The sequence below is a fragment of the Strix aluco genome, chromosome Z (genome assembly GCF_031877795.1).
Source record: "Strix aluco isolate bStrAlu1 chromosome Z, bStrAlu1.hap1, whole genome shotgun sequence".
Lineage (NCBI taxonomy): Eukaryota > Metazoa > Chordata > Aves > Strigiformes > Strigidae > Strix > Strix aluco.
Genome location: NC_133971.1, coordinates 77,750,634 through 77,767,240, shown reverse-complemented (window position 1 = coordinate 77,767,240; position 16,607 = coordinate 77,750,634). Strand labels below are relative to the sequence as shown.

Here is a 16,607-nt window from a genome sequence, read left to right as displayed (position 1 = left end):
GAAAGTTGCCCATCTGCAATGTCTACCATATGCTTCATTTTACACTTGGAGGTGCAACAGCTTCCTGGATCCTCTGTTTTTTCCACTTATTTCTCTGAAGGATGCTTGTGAGTGATTTGGGAGAATTAGCTATTTTTAGGTGAAGAAAGAATCTGAAGGAATTAATATTTTAAGGAACAGGACTGACAAGCCTGAAAGCAACTTATAGATGTTTTGCCATTTTTATTTTTCACAAAAACAACAGCAGTAGCAGCAACAAAATCACAAGGTTATATTCAAGCAAGACAAGAATATCAATAATGATAATGACGTCTCACATATAAGCATGCCATTCCATACTCTGTGTAGACAAAAAACAGCATGTAAATCCAAGCATGACAATGGTGTGTTATTGCTCCCATGTGCGACTTTTATAACTACAGCCTTAAGTGTTTTTAACAGAGAATTTATTCAACTTTCTGTTTCCATGTACCTTTGGTAAAAGTGGCTGTTTAGGAATTAAATTTGTCAAAAACAAAGGAAAGAAGAAAAGTGGAGAAAAAGACCCTCACTGAGTTTCTCTGCCATAAGTGCTAGTCCATCTTTTCAAGGCATATTTCATCTGCTGATGTCCTGTGGTCTGAAACGGTTTGAAAGATTGGGCACTCCCATCTGAACACCTCTGGCTTTCCAATTCAATGCTTACAAAGAATATAATTTTCTGGATATTGTTACTTCCACAGCTGTGTCAGTACCATTGCTGGAGGTGGTGTAAAATGAAGTGACATGGTACAAAATAAAAATATCTTTTTTTCTTTCCATGTTGTTTTTAACCTGCTTCATTTCACTGATCTTTGTCTATTACATTATCCCGAAAAAGGCAAGACAACATAACAGAATTAGTGGTGAGAGTGGGAGAAGAAAAAGACAAATGATTGACAGAGGCAGGTAATTCTTAAACCCTGTATATATAGAAAAGCACATAGGAGAGCACCTTTGGACAAATATATTAATATTAAAGCAACTTTGACAATCTCCTTCCTAAGTTATAATGGTGTTGCTCTGTTTTCTGTAATATATAGCACATGCAAATATGTGGAGTGCTTAGCAAGAGAAAGTCAATGTTAGCTCAATTTTTCACCTAAACTTCTCTTCCTGCCTTCTTCTCTTATGGGGCTTTTGCCTCCTAGTGGCAGACTAAGAGCAGCAGCAGAAATTACATATTTCTCCATTGATAATCTCTTTGTACATACTTGTACTGAGAGAGTATAAATCTACCTGGTTTCATTTCAAGTATGTGAGCATCGTTGGAGGGCAATCTGTCCTGCTTAGCAATGCTATGCCACTCCCCTGAGTCAGGAGTTCTGAGGAAAAGTGCCACCACGCTGCCATGCTGATCCTGTTACAGCATCACTTTGGAAAGTACCTATGTTCAGTTAAAATCCGATATTCCTGAACATTCAACATTCTGCCTGCAATTGCTACACATGCTATGAGAATGAACGTTTCTTGTAGTGTCAGTCTACATTATCTTTGTGTCTGCAGACAGGGTTAGACTTCCTGAAAAATATGCTGTTGCATTTCCATTGGGTTGCCATTTGAAGGTGGTTTAGTATTTCTGACAGAAGTTTGATGTGGTCATGAGTGAATTAGCAGCATTTTCTTGTGTCTACATGCACTATCATGCTTACAGGAACAACTGGGCTTTCCAGATACTGTTTGTGGACAGTTGACACGCAGGATTCCCTGAAAGCTCTTCCAAGTCAATGCTGTGGCTCTTTTAAATTATCATAATTCAATCCCTATAATCTTATAACAATAATTGACTATCATTACTCTATTTATATTTGACTGAATAAAGAGTGCGAGTGCAGAAATCTGTTTCCACTATTTATAGTTTTCTATACTAGAGAAAGGTAGAATTGGCAAATTCAAGAAAAGTCAAATGATGCTGTCAGTCTCCTTACCCTGACTATGCTTTGTCAAGGATGTATTTCTGTGATGAAGGGAAGCCCAGCATACTCCAGAGCATCACAGTCAGGTGCATGTTAAACTCCTGGTTTTCTGCTTGGGTGTACACACTGTAATAAATCACTCCTTCCAGAGCACAGTCCCTCCCATGGACATCTAAAGCTGATGCAAACCACCTGCTGTAAAAAACAATCTTACATACAAAAAGCTGAAAGTCTTTCTTTTTTGTGACCTGAACTTAGAAGTGCTCTGTTGGATCAAATCTTAAGCTATTCATCTTTGAATACAAAGTTTGTATTCAGGTATTAACTGTCATATTCCACCAAATTACTCATCTTCACTGCCCTGCACTCCCACCTCTGTGCTCTGTCCCTGGGTTGTACCTCAGTGCCCCCACCATATCACAGTCCCTTCCCTGCCCCTTTTGCTGCAAAGTTCACTCACACAGGAGGCTCAGACTAAGTGGCTTTTGAATTAGGCTTTTTTGCCCTGCAAGCTATGTGTTTTTTGCTGATATTGGTGCTCCTGGGTTCTGTCTGCCTGTGTTCAGCAACAGGACTTCAGGGGGAATTGAAAGCAGTGCAGCAGCAGAAAATACTCCACACAGACCAAATGTGAACACTAGGCCTTTGCTAAACCCTCCAACAGGCTCCAGAAAATCCTCTTGAAAATGCAGAGTTCACCATGGTGATGAAGAGCCCTGATGCATACAGACATAGCCCCATGAAGCACAGGCTGGGATGATTAACAGAACTTGCCACATCCCCTCACATCCTACCTCTCATGCCTCATAGATGACTACAGCTGATCAGCAGTGGTAGCTTGATTAGGTGATTTAGTGAGCTAAATTGCAGGTGATGTGCATGTAGATGTGATGGCTGAGTCTGCAGCAACCAACACCTGGCCTGAGGCAGGGGGGATGTAGGGAGGACCTGGTAGCCATCTTGGTAAGACAGGCAGACAGGCAAGCAAATAAGTAAGTAAGTAGTCTGGCAAGCAGGTGGTCCGTCTGTCTGGGAAGTTGCTAACAGCTGTATATGAGGGGAGATCAGTAGAGACTAGGGTGAGAAGGAGGATGGAAGAACATTGCAGGGCTAATGGCAGCTGGGCATGAGCAGTTTGTGTGGGGAAAGGAGCTCTAGCAGCTGGGGAGGATGGACAGCCTTTCGCCTGCCCTCATGACATTGTGGTCCCTCAGCCCCTCTTTCCTGTGCCTCTCAGCAGTGACCATGCCTGTGCCCTGCCTTCCCCTGCCATCATCTCATAGGGCCCTGACTAGCCCTGTGCCTTCCTGCTGGGTCTCAGCCTGTCATGGAGGAACCCAGGGCTGGCTGGAGCCAGCACAAGCCTGAGTGCAACTGCTGTCAGTCCTGGCACCCAGGAAGAGAAGAGAGGGAGCCTGCACTGGGGGAAGGGGAGATTGGATGGGAAGAGAGGGAGGAAGAAGTCACTTCAGTTTCCTCCCCATATACCCTCGTGCAAATGGTTGGGCAGGGGATTATCCACTGGCCTGGCTTCCCCCTCGACATCCCCCACAGCTGCTGATACGAGAAGGAAGAGGAAGTGGAAAAGCAAGAGGAACAGACAGCTTTAGCAAAACATCCCTGACTTCCCTTTCTCCTCAACAGGTCCTTCCCTGCCTCTGCCTGGGAGGCAAAAAAAATGCGCAAGAACATGCAATACCTCATCAGAAGTTGTGCAAACCCTGTGTAAGGGAGAGAGGCATCTCTCTGGACACCCCATGCTTTCACACTCAACAACCTCCTTTCTTGCCCTCCATCAGCTCTTCGAGTCTCATCTGCTTTTAGTGCAGAGAAGCAAAACAGAAACCCATGTTTCCTAAAAAGCTTCCCAGCTCCAGACAAGGTCCTGTTCTCACTGTTTGCTCTTCTGCACATCCTCTGTGCCAGTTTACAGGTCACAGAGGACTTGCAGCTGATGTCCGTGCCTCTTCAGGTATCACCTAGCTCACTTACTGTGAGCTTTCTCTGGGAAGTGGGTAGCAAAGGGCCTTTACCCTTCAAAATATCCTCTTTAAACCTCTGAAGAAGAGATTTCAGGTACGAGCAATTTAGGCTCTGTTAATATCACATGATTTCTTACCAACAGCTCTTCAGACTTTTCCTTTTAAAAAGTGGAAGGTCAGACCTACATTCGGTAGCTGTTGCCCAAATCATATCAGAGGTGGCCAGCCTGTTTTTGCTCTAAAAAGATGTTTGCTTTAAAAAATAAATAAATTCAAAAACAGATTTCCATGGTCAATTTTAATAAGTCAAGCAATCCCTGATAAGTTAAGACAAAAATGAGTTTTTATGAAATGCAGTTGACATCTTTATGTGCTCTCAAGAAAGTATCTGTTAAAAGTAGTGCCAAATTTGAAAACATCTGAAACAGAGAAAATGAAGGCTTAAGTTAAATTCTCACTTGCCATGAATCTTTCACTGCCTCTGCACCCTTTCATGGTGCTTCTGTGATAACTGGTATTATTTAGTATAACTGCAGCTAATACTTTTAGAGTCTCTTCTCATGATCTCAAATTTTAACTTTTTTAGTTACCATATATGCTGTATTACAAGTATTTTTATATTCTAAAACCTGAAGGGGGAAAGGCCAAGTTAAAAAAAAAAAGAATCAGTGCTTTACATTTTAACCTCATTTGTATGGTAGAAATTTTATCTATGTTGCAATGAAACCTTGTTGGCTTATTTTGTCAAGCCAGTTTTCCCAGGCAGTCATACAGCTAAAGAGTGTGTATTTTTGTCTGTGTATCATTAACAGGTTTCAGAAAATAGATGATTGCTTTCTCATGCAAGTCCTGTTGACTCACCGAAGAGCTGGATAAGAAAAGAAAAGTCTCTTCTTTCCAGGCTGGAACTCCTTTTCTTCTGCTCTTGTTCCAGGAATAACATAAGAAGTGTCAAAGAACGAGCTACACTGTAGAGCTCACGAAAGGCCATGTTCACTTGGGTGAGACACAATGTAACACTGATCTCTGATATCATTCTGTAGTCTTTTTTTTGGTAAATAATGTAGTACTTTGCACTGGGGAGTATTTACAAAAAAATCTCTATTACGTCCTTCTTTTAATGACAAACTTCTCAACAGATGAGAAATGCACACAACAGGAACTAATTTTAGCAAGGCTTCACAATTTCAAGTACAGTTAATCCATCATCAGATATTTTTGTCTATCTCTTACAAAGGTTTTTCAGTTTGTTGTCCTTTGCATTGAGAAATTTCTTGAAAAATGTTGCTGATTCTAGTAGATCCAGCTAATTTGCAAAGACCAGAAAGGGAAAGGTACTAAGCACTGTAATGGATTTTGCCCTTTAGTAGCATGTAATGACCTCTCTATAAATTCTCTGCACTCAGAGTTCATAAGCAGTGCAAACCCATACAGAGCAGCTGATGAAAAGTAATGTGTACTATTAGCAGTTTGTGACCTACTTCAAAATGAGATGTAGCACTAAAACTTGGACCAGATGATCTTTTGAGGTCCCTCACAACCTGGGCTGTTCCATGCTTCTGTGATAGCAGTGACTATCAGTTTTTCTTGCAGTTGGTTCTGTTGAAAAGCTACCTGCTCCCCACCTGAACTGCAGTATAAAGAGCCTCCATACAAGTAATTAGCATGCTTATAACATGGCTGAGGAGAACCTTCACACAGGCAGTTACTGTCCATCAGCTGATTAGCTATAACTTTCTGGACTCTGCAGCTGAACCAGCAGCTCACTGTTTCCCAGTCTGTTCCATGAGTTCAGTTAGTGCAGAGACTGAACATTGGCTGAGAGTGCAGGATCAGGGCCAAAGCAGAGTGAAAGAGGACTCTGACAGTTGGGGTTCTTTTTTTGTAGAGCTGAAACTGTGTTGTAAGGAGGTAGGGAACAGATTAGGATCCCAGTTTGTGTGTAGTTTCAGGTAGAAGGATGAGGGTGTAGAGTAAGTGTCTGGGTTGTGGAAGGGAAGATCTAAGATAGAAGAGTGGGGAAAGATGAGAACATGTTTCATGCTCAGCTACTGCCACAGTGTAAACAGAGTTTAGGAATCTCCTGTGTAGGCCTGGCATTCATTCTTTCCTGCTGCAGACCAGTTCTACTTATTTATAAATCATCATTCATCTGTTTGCCACACATCCTATGCACTGTTTCTGCGACTCCTCCTGTAAGTCAACAGTTTAACCACATCAATGGAAAATTCACAATAGAAAAAATGAGCCTATGCTGTCCTGGTGTTCAGTCACCCTGACTAGTTGTACTTTCTGAGAAAGTAATATGTCCTCAGTGTTGAAGTGGGGCATAAGGCACCTAACAATTACACTTTTAAACTGTTTCCCTGAAAGGCTAGAAGCCTGTGTAATGACCTCTACTATTTTTCACTGCAATTTGTAAAGGTGCCTCACCCACCTCACCTCAGATTTGCTGCTGTGGAAATTGAAGACTGTTCTATATCACATGTCACTGAAAAAGTACAGATTAAAAATATTCAAGGAAAGGTAAAAAAATGAGAGAAAAGAAAATGGACTGGGGCGTGGTAGGAGAGGTGCTTTTCAATCCAGAACATTTCACTGGTTGAGGTTACAGGACACATCATTTGTACTGGCAATACACTGAAACAGGATTAGAGTAACTGCATGAGAGAAATGCTTGGGTGAGATGTCCCTGAACTACTGCTGCAGTGGAGGAGAAGGCAGGCAGGAACACATACTTTGAACATAGCTTCAGGACAGCTTGGTTAGAGAGGAACAAGAAAAATACAAACATAGAGTAATTTCTGTACTAGACATGAGCAGAATCCTTCTGCCCATCTCCCAGCCAGTACATACTGCAAGGTCTCCCACAGGAGCCTTTTGTTCTTGTTTATATTTTTCTTGCTGGACCATCTGACCAGCTGCAGAACTGATCAAACCTCAGAAGTGCTTTCATGTAAGCAATCTCGCATTCTCTAGTGTGAATTTTCTCATGTGAGCAACACGTTTTCAACAATTGTCAGACATGAAATCAGACATCTGGAAAAATATTCAATCCAGAATGTTAAGGGTCAATTAAAAATAAATACAGCCCTTTATTTCTTGGTTTACTACAATTCCTGACATCAGTAACAGACAGTGACATGGCCTAAATAACAACAAAGAGAATGCTCTCACATCATAAACATTTCAAAACACAAAATAACTTCAGGAATGTTCCCATGGGAGTTTTAATCAAAGACAATAAAGTTTAAAAATGAAAACCCAGTTTAATCCAAACTTCTTTAAAAAGAATGCTTCAGCAAAAATATTCCTAAACCCTTCTGCCTAGGATTTATGTAATGCCTAACATTCTTTCTATGGCCAGACCCTTTGGATTTTTAGAAAAGTTTATTTTGAATATCAATGCTTTTTGATCCCTGATCCTTAGCAGGTGATAGCAGGTTGGTCACAAAACCTGCTGGCTTTAAAGTGATGGTTAACCTGTGATATAAACTCATAAACAAAAGAAATGGTAAGTTAAGTTAAATAAGAATGCCTCTGACAATTGCAGCAGAAAAACAGGATCATTTTTCCATCTGCTGAGAGTCCTTAGTCAGAGAGTGTACACAAACACTTGTTGGTAGACTAAGAGTTTCTTCTTTCAAAAAGAATGCTTCTTCCTTCCTGTCCTTCTCTCTTGTCTTTTTCTGAGACTGCCCTCTCTTCTGCTAACCTCACTTTTCCCCTTTTTATCCTTTACTTGAAATATGCTACAGTGGAAACCTGAGAGATAAGTGGGCCATATGTCCCCTCATCCGTCATACACCTGCCCTGCAACCAGATGGATCTCACCTTTCAGCTATTGAGCAGAAAGGAACCCTAATTCATGCAGCACTTTCTCTGTGCAATTACTGTATGTGTATTTTTCCTTGGTGTCCTTCTTGGGTGCTTGCACGACAGTGATCTCTAAGGGAAGAGATCCCATTACAAGTCATAGCCTTGCAGTGTAATTTAGGTAGGAAGGGACCTCTGGAACTCATTTTGTCCACCTGCCTGCTCAGAGAATGGCCAACATCTCCAGATTGCTCAGAGCATTCTTCAGTTGAGTTTTGACTATATGCAAGGATGGAGAATCCGCAGTCCCTCTAGGCTGTCCCAGTATTTGATTTCCCTCACTGTTAAAAAAAAAAACACAAACCCAAACCAAAAACCGAACTGATTGAGATACTCCTTTTTTTTGCATCTTGTTACCAATGCCTCTCTGTGCATCTCTGAGATGAGTCTGACACCCTCCCATTACAGATTTGAAGAAAGCAATAAGGTCTCTGCTTTGCCTTCTTAACTCCAGGCTGAACAGGCCCTGTTCTCTCAGCTTCTTGTCTGTCCTCTGCCCTAGTCCCCTGATCACATCTGTGAGCACAATGAATTGGGCTGTTGCTGTTATGTCTGCTCAGTGCCTGCCTGCTGCCTTGCCTCAGAGACAGAGAAGTTACGGCTGCTTTGTTAACTTTAATCATGAAAGTTTAGTTGCTTACCAAGTCAGTTATTGCAGGCACTTGAATCTGCTGTTTACAGAGTATGACTGAATGGGAAGGGGAAATTTAGCATGATCCCTTTCAGTTTTGCTGTCTCCTCACGGAGACTACAGGTCATGGCAGATAAGAGGGCAGCACTTACCAGCCTTTCTGCTCCACGGGCTAAAGTGTAAGGGGAAAATAAAATTTTGCATTTTGCTGTTGTGCAGGATCACACTGCCAAATTTGTTGCTGAGCACTGGTTAGATTGAAAGGTAAAGCCAGTCTGCTGGGCATCCATTAAAGGATGAGCCGTTGGGTAGATCATCTATTGCACAGGATAATTTTATTGTGGAGGGTAGGACAGCTACTGACTGTGGTGGGGAGAAGAGCAGCAGAAAGCAGAAAGGCTCCAGTGGTCAGCTGAAGGAGGTCCATATACTGACTGTTCATTCTTGTGGGCTAGTGCATAAATTTAAGCTCTAGCTACTGCTCTTAGAGGCTGAGTAAAAGAGATTTGATGGAAAACTCATGTCATGTAAGGAAAACATTCAGATCAGTGGAAACCTAGTGGTGGAATAGTGAATGAATTAGAGACTGAGGTCCAAAAAAGGCTAAGGTAGACCATTGGGAGAAAACTGAAGGGCCTGTAAACACTTCAAGAGAGAAAAAGTGTCGCCTAAAGCATTTGGGAAATAGTTAAAAAAATTACTAGGAGATGGAGCAGTCAATGCTTGTGGCTAAATTGTTGTTTTGAGAGGCTTTGTACAGGAGAAGTAAGTGAGAGCCTGCAGACATGTTTTCCAAACATTTTTCTTCTTCAAAGAGAATAATAAAACCAATCTCCCTATAACTCATCTTGAGAATCAAAATGCAGATTCCCTAAGAGATCTAGAGAAGGGTCATGGTATTGTAGAGGTTGTGACACTTCTCCAGAACTTTGTTATAGAAGTGACTAATGGGAAGAAAAGCTGTTAGAGATGTATCAGCAGAAGTGAAAGACACAATCAGCCATAGCTGTAAATCCAAGTTGCACAAGATCTTCTGATCCACATTTCATTCTCTGAAAATGTAAGCCCCCAAAATGGTTAAAAAAATATTTTGCCAATATTTATGGATTGAATTTGGCAAATTCCTTATGTGCACCATTTTTAACCATGTATAATAAATTGTTCTCATGAATTTTCCATACCTTTCAATGATGATATAACAAATTGGGGTCATTGTTCAACTGGAGTGCAAGAAACATGGGTGCAGCTTTCTTTTTATACATTTCTGTGTAATTTTTCTATTCTTAATTGTCTGTGTACTCCAACTTTTGCATTCAGGGATGCTGATGAAAGCAGCTGCTATTTTTGTTCATTTCAGATTTTTCCTGTTAAGAGTCCTGAACTCTGTTGGAGAGTTACTTTTATTCTTTTTAAGTTTGTTGGATTCTCTTAATTAGAATACAAAGCAATATGAATGTTCTCTTTGTAAGGAAAAATAGCTAAAAAAGATTTCTTTATTGAAATGAACTCACAAATTCTGTCAGGTTCTTAATCCAAGACTGTTGATTCAAGTATAGACGATTTACTGATAAATATTAAAACTTTGTACTTACAACTTATAACAAAAAATAAAAAAGTGCACCTTTGGATATCCTTGTGTCTTAAACTATCAGGAGACATTTGCAGTATACATAAATGAGACAGATCTGGAATAAATGACTACAAAAAGGTCTCATATCAAATACTCAAATGAGAGTTTGTTTTCAAAAGAAGAAGGGTACCAGGGCAAATGTCACTAATTCCCACCTTTGAGTGTGACTGTAGAGAAAGGCAGTATCTTTAAAAAATAGTGACCAAACACAGTTTCAAGGAAAGGAATCAAGGTGTGGAAGCTTTTTCTTGAAAGCTAAGTGTTTTGGGTGGTTTTTTTGGTTTTTTTTTTTTTTTTTTCAATTCCTTCAAACACTTTTGGTGCTTTTAAAAGAGCAGATAGCTAAGCAACACTGGAGAAAGGGAGCTGGGAGCCCTACATTAACTTGTGTAACTTACACTGACACATAAAATGCAACATTTTTCATGTTATAGTTCAGGCAGCAAAGAGAAAGATTGGACTAATTTTGTATCTTAGAGTGAAATAAATAAACATGGTATGTTCTGTATCAGCTTCACATTTACATTTGTTTATGAATGTGATTTATCTTTGTCTAATTTACATACCTAACACCTTTTCTTATCTTCCCTTTTATTTTTTTCACCCCTCAGGAACAGGAAAAACCCTAAGGGATGAAGGTTGTATGAAGGTTCAGCAAAGGTATTGTTGTTCTGAATTCTAGGGGTCAACCCACAAGTTTGTGTTTTGTCCAAGTTGCAAAGTACAGGGATGGGTAAGGTTGGAGTTCATTCCACTCCTCTTAAATAGGCCAAGATGTTGCCTGATTTCAGTGGAATGGGCTGAGCACAGACATAGGTGGATGTAGCAAGTCCTGGTTTGCCAATAATTTTCCTTAATATTATCATGGGTCTCTCAGGTTGGCAGCAAGACACTGTAGGATAACTAGGATGCCAGATCTGGGATGCTCTGAGTGCTGTTTGGCCCTCTGTGCCCATCTAGAAGCATCACAGGACATTATTTATGCACAGAGCATAGCTGTCATTGAGTACTGTAGACAACGCACTACTGTCCCACTGCTTGACTAGCTTTTCCATTACTATATTTTCCTTGGTGTCTTATATAGTGAGCAGGAACACATTTTTGGATTTCATTGAGACAGATGCTCATTTATAACGTTTTTGAAAGTAGCCTAAAGATCAGGAAAAAAGATTCTCAGTGTTTCTCTACTTCTTATGCTCCACTTGGACTTGACAGACAGAAAATTGTGCCTGACTCACAACAAAAGTAGTATCCTGAATATTTTATTATTCTTAGCCCTGCGAGTTGTGTTTTGCACAAATCAACTTCAAAATTGGCTGTATTCCCAGTTATGCAAGACACCTGGACCTGCTGGTGTTCTGTGTCTATCTGAAGTCCAATGATCTCAGTGATCTTTGCAGGAAGATAGACATCCCTTCACACAGGGTTCCTTGTGGCACTGGTACTTCTGAGTGTGGTTAGTGCTTCAGCCTGTCATATAATCAACTATCATCTACTATCATGTGTTCCTGTGCAGAATCAGTAGGACTCCATTGAGACAGAAAAGTTGTCTGTAAAATATTGCACTGAAAGACAAGGACTTTTTTTTTTTTTTATCTGTTGAAACTAGTGATCTTAAGATGTATTGTGAAGGCCTTATATCCCTCATATCTCTGTTTCTGCCCAAGCTGGAGGAGAATTAGAGGCATCCCTGTGCTTGGAGAAATGGAGTCCTTAATTTTAAAAATGGTCAGCTGCTCTTTCATTTACTTGTACATAGTTTTCAAAAAACACAGTCCAAGATGTGTGAAACCCACATCTCTCCTGAGAGTTCCCTAAACACCAGATCAAAGGTGATTAATGGTTGATGATAGAACTTTCCATCTCTGTTTTGATGGTAATTCACTTTATGTGAAAGATGTGAGGATTCTTCACTTCAGAGAAGGATAAAGCATCTCTCTAGCCTAATAATTACAGCACTCACTCAGATGTGGGTAGACCTAATTTCAATGCACTGTGCCAAACACTGCTTAGGTTTTTTATGACAAGACCCGAGGTACCTCTTTCCAACATGTCTGCTTTGGTCACTGAACCATTGAACCATTTTTATGAAGATGGTGAAGCAGTCCTTTCCAAATGGGCCTGCTAAATCTGATGAGATGAAGAAAATTACCTAATTTGTGAACCTGATGGAATGAGGCAGAAGCCCTCTTAAATGGGGAATGGCATACTGATGGAATGCTACAATTTTAAAATATAGTTAGGATCATTGCAGAACATGGGCTGCACTAGACACTACATTCTTAAACACACAATGCTGCTCCTCATTGATGTATCCAAACTCTTGGCTGTCTATCTTATAATGGATTTTTTTTCAGTCTAGGCCTTCCCTGCAATACAAGGGGAAAGACAAAGAGAGATTTTTAGAAACTAGCATCTCATCTGGGCCATCTAACTTGGGCAAGTGAGTTAGCACTGAAAAAGTTTGTTAGGAAAAACAAGTTCAACAGACTGAAGGCTGATGTGCTATGCCACACTGTGCTAGATGTAGAAACCTCTCCTCTTTAGAGGAATTTCTCCATTCCTCATGTTTCATGAAGATGTTGACCCAAGTCCTTGTCAATGTTATATCTCCAGTTTATGGAGATTTTGATCTGGTATAACTTCTTGGGTACCTCTGAATAGCTTTGCATTGTGCAGTGTGGACATTCCCTCAAGGCATGCAGAGTTAGGTGGCAGATGAATATCAACTTTGAAAATTCTTTCTAAATGGTGGACTAGGTGCTTAAATGATGGGCATAGGTGCTGAAAGAGGGACATTTCAGGATTAGATTAACAGTCTTAGTTGACAAGAGAAACATTCAAAATGCTAATAGTTAAATTGTACACAAAAATATCACACTAGGCAAGCTTAGTCAGCATATCAAGAAACAAACATCCCTAGCTCTGAGATAACCCTTAATATATTTCTCACACCTCTCTGTCACTTTATATGCCTGAATCCTGTCTAAGGATAGTGCCTTATTCCACCTTTGTTAGTGCATACTTAGGTCCTCTGTTTCAAAAGAACAACCCAAGGGAGAACTTCCTTCATTAAGTACAGATGGAGAGGGGTGTGAGTCACTTCCTAGCAGTTAGGTGTATGGGTTTCAGTGTCAGCCTCCAGAATTGCTATGTCATGTACAATTTGTGAATTGGAAGGTTTTTCTGACCATCTATTAAAGTAGGCCACTTCATTAAATGACCATATTTTTGTGCAGCAAAATTTGGTCCCAATGGATTGATGTACTTTGACTGTCCTGGAAGAAGACAAAACCCTTTCCAGGATGAATGCTACAGAAGTACAGCACTGACCCCTGAATGAGTTACTTCAGGGCAAGTTATGGTACAGTAGCTGTTCTCCAGGAATTGCCTGTGTGGAGACTTTCTGTCTATGTCATATAAGGTGAATGACAGTCTGCCACAATGTAAACACAAAGTTAATAACACTGATGAGGCAACGTGGATGCCTTCCAAACTGAGATACCTAGAAAATGTTCTGCACCCCACTTTTAAACTGCTGTTATAACTCCATCTGGATGGTATGATTAAATAGATCCCAGTTTTCTGGATTTTCTTTAAGTTCCTTTATTTTATCTTTTTCTTTTATTTTCCTTTCATTTTTATTTATTTTATTTTTATTTCTATTTTTTTAACAAATAGTAGATTCAAATAGATCAACCAGATTCCTTGGTTGGCCATATCTGCATCAGAAGATTTATCTGAAATCTCATGTCTCAAACGTTCTTTCGTTTCTTATAGTATATCTGAGAATTATCATTATCACTGCAAGAAGGTAGACATGTTAAGGACTATTTCTCTAGGTCAGAAATTAATACGTCTTGGCTTGAAGTCAAAGGAAAACGCAACCTTTTTTCTTTTTGTTCATCAGCTTCAATCTCACATGAAGCTACACCAGCCAGCAGCTATTATTGTAGTTCTAGTATTTTTTCATCTGATATGTCTAAGTGTTTTGTTTTAAACTTGGCTCCCTTATGATGGTCAGAAATGAAATAGTGAATTCTATGTTTTGGTCCTCATTTGGATCTCAGGATTCTGCAGACCTATCTCTACTCCTTCTATCTCTTCCTCTATGCACTAAAATCAGAGCCAGCCTCAGCCAGATTATGCCCAATCTCATCTTCAAAAGGTTCATTGGTTGGTTTTTTTATAGGAATAAGTTTGTCTTCCCAACCACTCTGACCTCTGTCTACTGTAAAACTACCAGAAAACAAACTTTCCTACATTACTCCTCATTCCACCTTCTTCTGTTTCTTGTTTTGCTCTCCTCCTGATTTTTTTCCTGTCTTCTCTATTGCTATAATATTAATTTCCACCCAAGCAGCATCAAAGCAAAGACCAAAGAGTGTGATTTGCTTCCTTGGTGAGGCTTCTGGGTTGCCTGTGATGCAAAGATGAAAGCACTCCTTTCCCCATAGTGCTATATAACATTGTCAAGGAAATATAGTAAATGTATGAATTCATGGTTTGCATTACTTTGAATTGTCATTCATATTCAGATTCAGAGAAAACAACCTGGAGCTTTGAAAAGATTTAAACAAAAAAGTGGAACTGTTAATTGTTGCTTATTTTCAAATTGCATTTGGCAACAGCAAAAGTCCTGTGTTCAACATATTTGCATATTTTCATGCTGTTTCTAAACAAACCCTTTTGTGAAAGCAGCTAGACATTTGAATCATGCCAGAAGAGTAACTGTGTATTTGCCTTGCAAATTTTAATGTAGGGTTTTGCAAATACAAAGGCTCCATGTATCTTTGGGCTCCTGAATGGCTAGCTCAAGTTAAAGAGTCTCTGCAGCAACCAGAAATCAGCAGGCAACAGCACAGTGAGATGCTAGTTTGACAGTACTGTTGGCCCTGTTCAGATCTCATTTATCCATAAATCCAGAGTAAGTCAGGTGGCTTGAATTGAATTATCAATGTAAACAAACAGTATTTTGCACCTTAGTACTTGATTCTACACAGTGGGATTCATTACAACAGAAATAAACAGAATAAGAAATATCTGGTTTATATTGTAAATATACAAAATATTGCTTATGTAAACACTTTGAGGCCATTGCTTCAGATTCAGGAAGAATTCAATCACTGTGTAAAACAGAGACAAACTCATCCAAAACCCTCCAAACTTCATGAAGCATTGTTAAATGTGAACTGTATTCTGCATTCAATCCTATTCCACATTGCCATTTTTGAAATGCTGCTTGCAATGGGCAAAGGTAGACCTTTTTCTCCACGAAGATACTGAATTTTATAGCTTGGGTTTCTCTCCAAGTTTCATGAGATACCTTTTTTCTTTTGAATCAAGTGACAGCTTCAAATAAAGAATACCACTTTATTAATACTACCTTCAGGGAAAGATTGCTTTATTTGAGCATATGTACCATGACAAAAGTATGCAAGCTACTCCAGGAGTTCTAAAGTATTTGCCAGAGCAAAGATGGCCTGAAAAGCTATTCAGACTTCACAGTTTTCAACATTGATCTGTAAAATCACTTCTCTTTAAATTATTGATTTGGTTTATTAAGAAAATACTTATAAAACAAGACGCATATATAGAGTTTGGAATTTTAAAGAAACTCTCTTTTTAAGGAAATAAATTCTGCAGATTAGTAAAAATACCTCCCATCAGTACTGAAGGTTTACACATAAATGCATAAATCTTGAGTGTGATTTCCCCCCCCCCCCTTTTTTTTTTTTTTAGTTACAAAGCACATCTGAATCAAAATAAGATAGTACAATTCCTTTCCGGAAATCTAATTAAGAGGCTTGACCCATTCCCGTTTCTTGCTTAGTGTCACATTGACACTTGACTGTGGAATTCCTCTAGATACACAAACTAATTTGTCAGCTTAGCCTTGAAAAAAGCTGTTTTCTCTTCCTTAATTTTGAATGCCAGAATCAGCAAGGCACATACAAAGCAGTTCACATGATGAAGGAGCTAAAACTGAAAACTAAAAAGTTTCTGCATGTCCTCAAAAGCAGGAAGTCAGCTGCAAGAAACTGAGTTGAAAACCATTAGAAATATGCTTAAAGTTTTACGGTCACATCTACTGCAGTTTTAGAACTAAATCTTATGCATCCACATAATAAAAAGAAAATGAATAGAGCTCTGTACTTACCATAGGTTCTTGCTTTCTGTCTCCACAAGTCTGCTAAAGAGTATGTACTGTACTAGAGAGAGTCAAAAATGTTCTTTGTCCTTCACTGTGCACTTCCTTTTTTGAAAGTGTATGTGGTCTATCCAGCCTTCACAGGAAAAGATATCAGCAAAATCCTTGCTTTGCATATTATCAGAGACCTAACAGAATTTTTAACAGCATTTGTTTAGGATAAACTGTACCACCGTGAAGGACAAATGACAGTGAATGAGCGTTCATTATTTTTATGACCTCCAAGATTATAATGAAAACCAGGTCTATGCTGATGAGGAAATTATATAGTTATGTTTCACTAATCTTTGACTGAATTAAAAAGGCAAATATAGTTTGGTTTTGTCTTTCATACTTGGGGCTC

General features: G+C 39.5%; 1 protein-coding gene across 4 annotated transcripts in view; it reads right to left on the bottom strand.

Moving 5' to 3' along the window:
- FYB1 (FYN binding protein 1) overlaps window positions 1–16,274 on the bottom strand; it is a 67,720-nt gene extending 51,446 nt beyond the window's left edge. For all 4 annotated transcript variants that reach the window (XM_074812899.1, XM_074812902.1, XM_074812903.1 and 1 more), the window contains exon 1: window positions 16,214–16,274. In XM_074812899.1, coding sequence (XP_074669000.1) covers window positions 16,214–16,216 — 3 coding nt within the window. In that variant the 5' untranslated portion in view covers window positions 16,217–16,274. The remainder of the gene's footprint in view (window positions 1–16,213) is intronic.
- Between the last annotated feature and the right edge of the window lie 333 nt (window positions 16,275–16,607).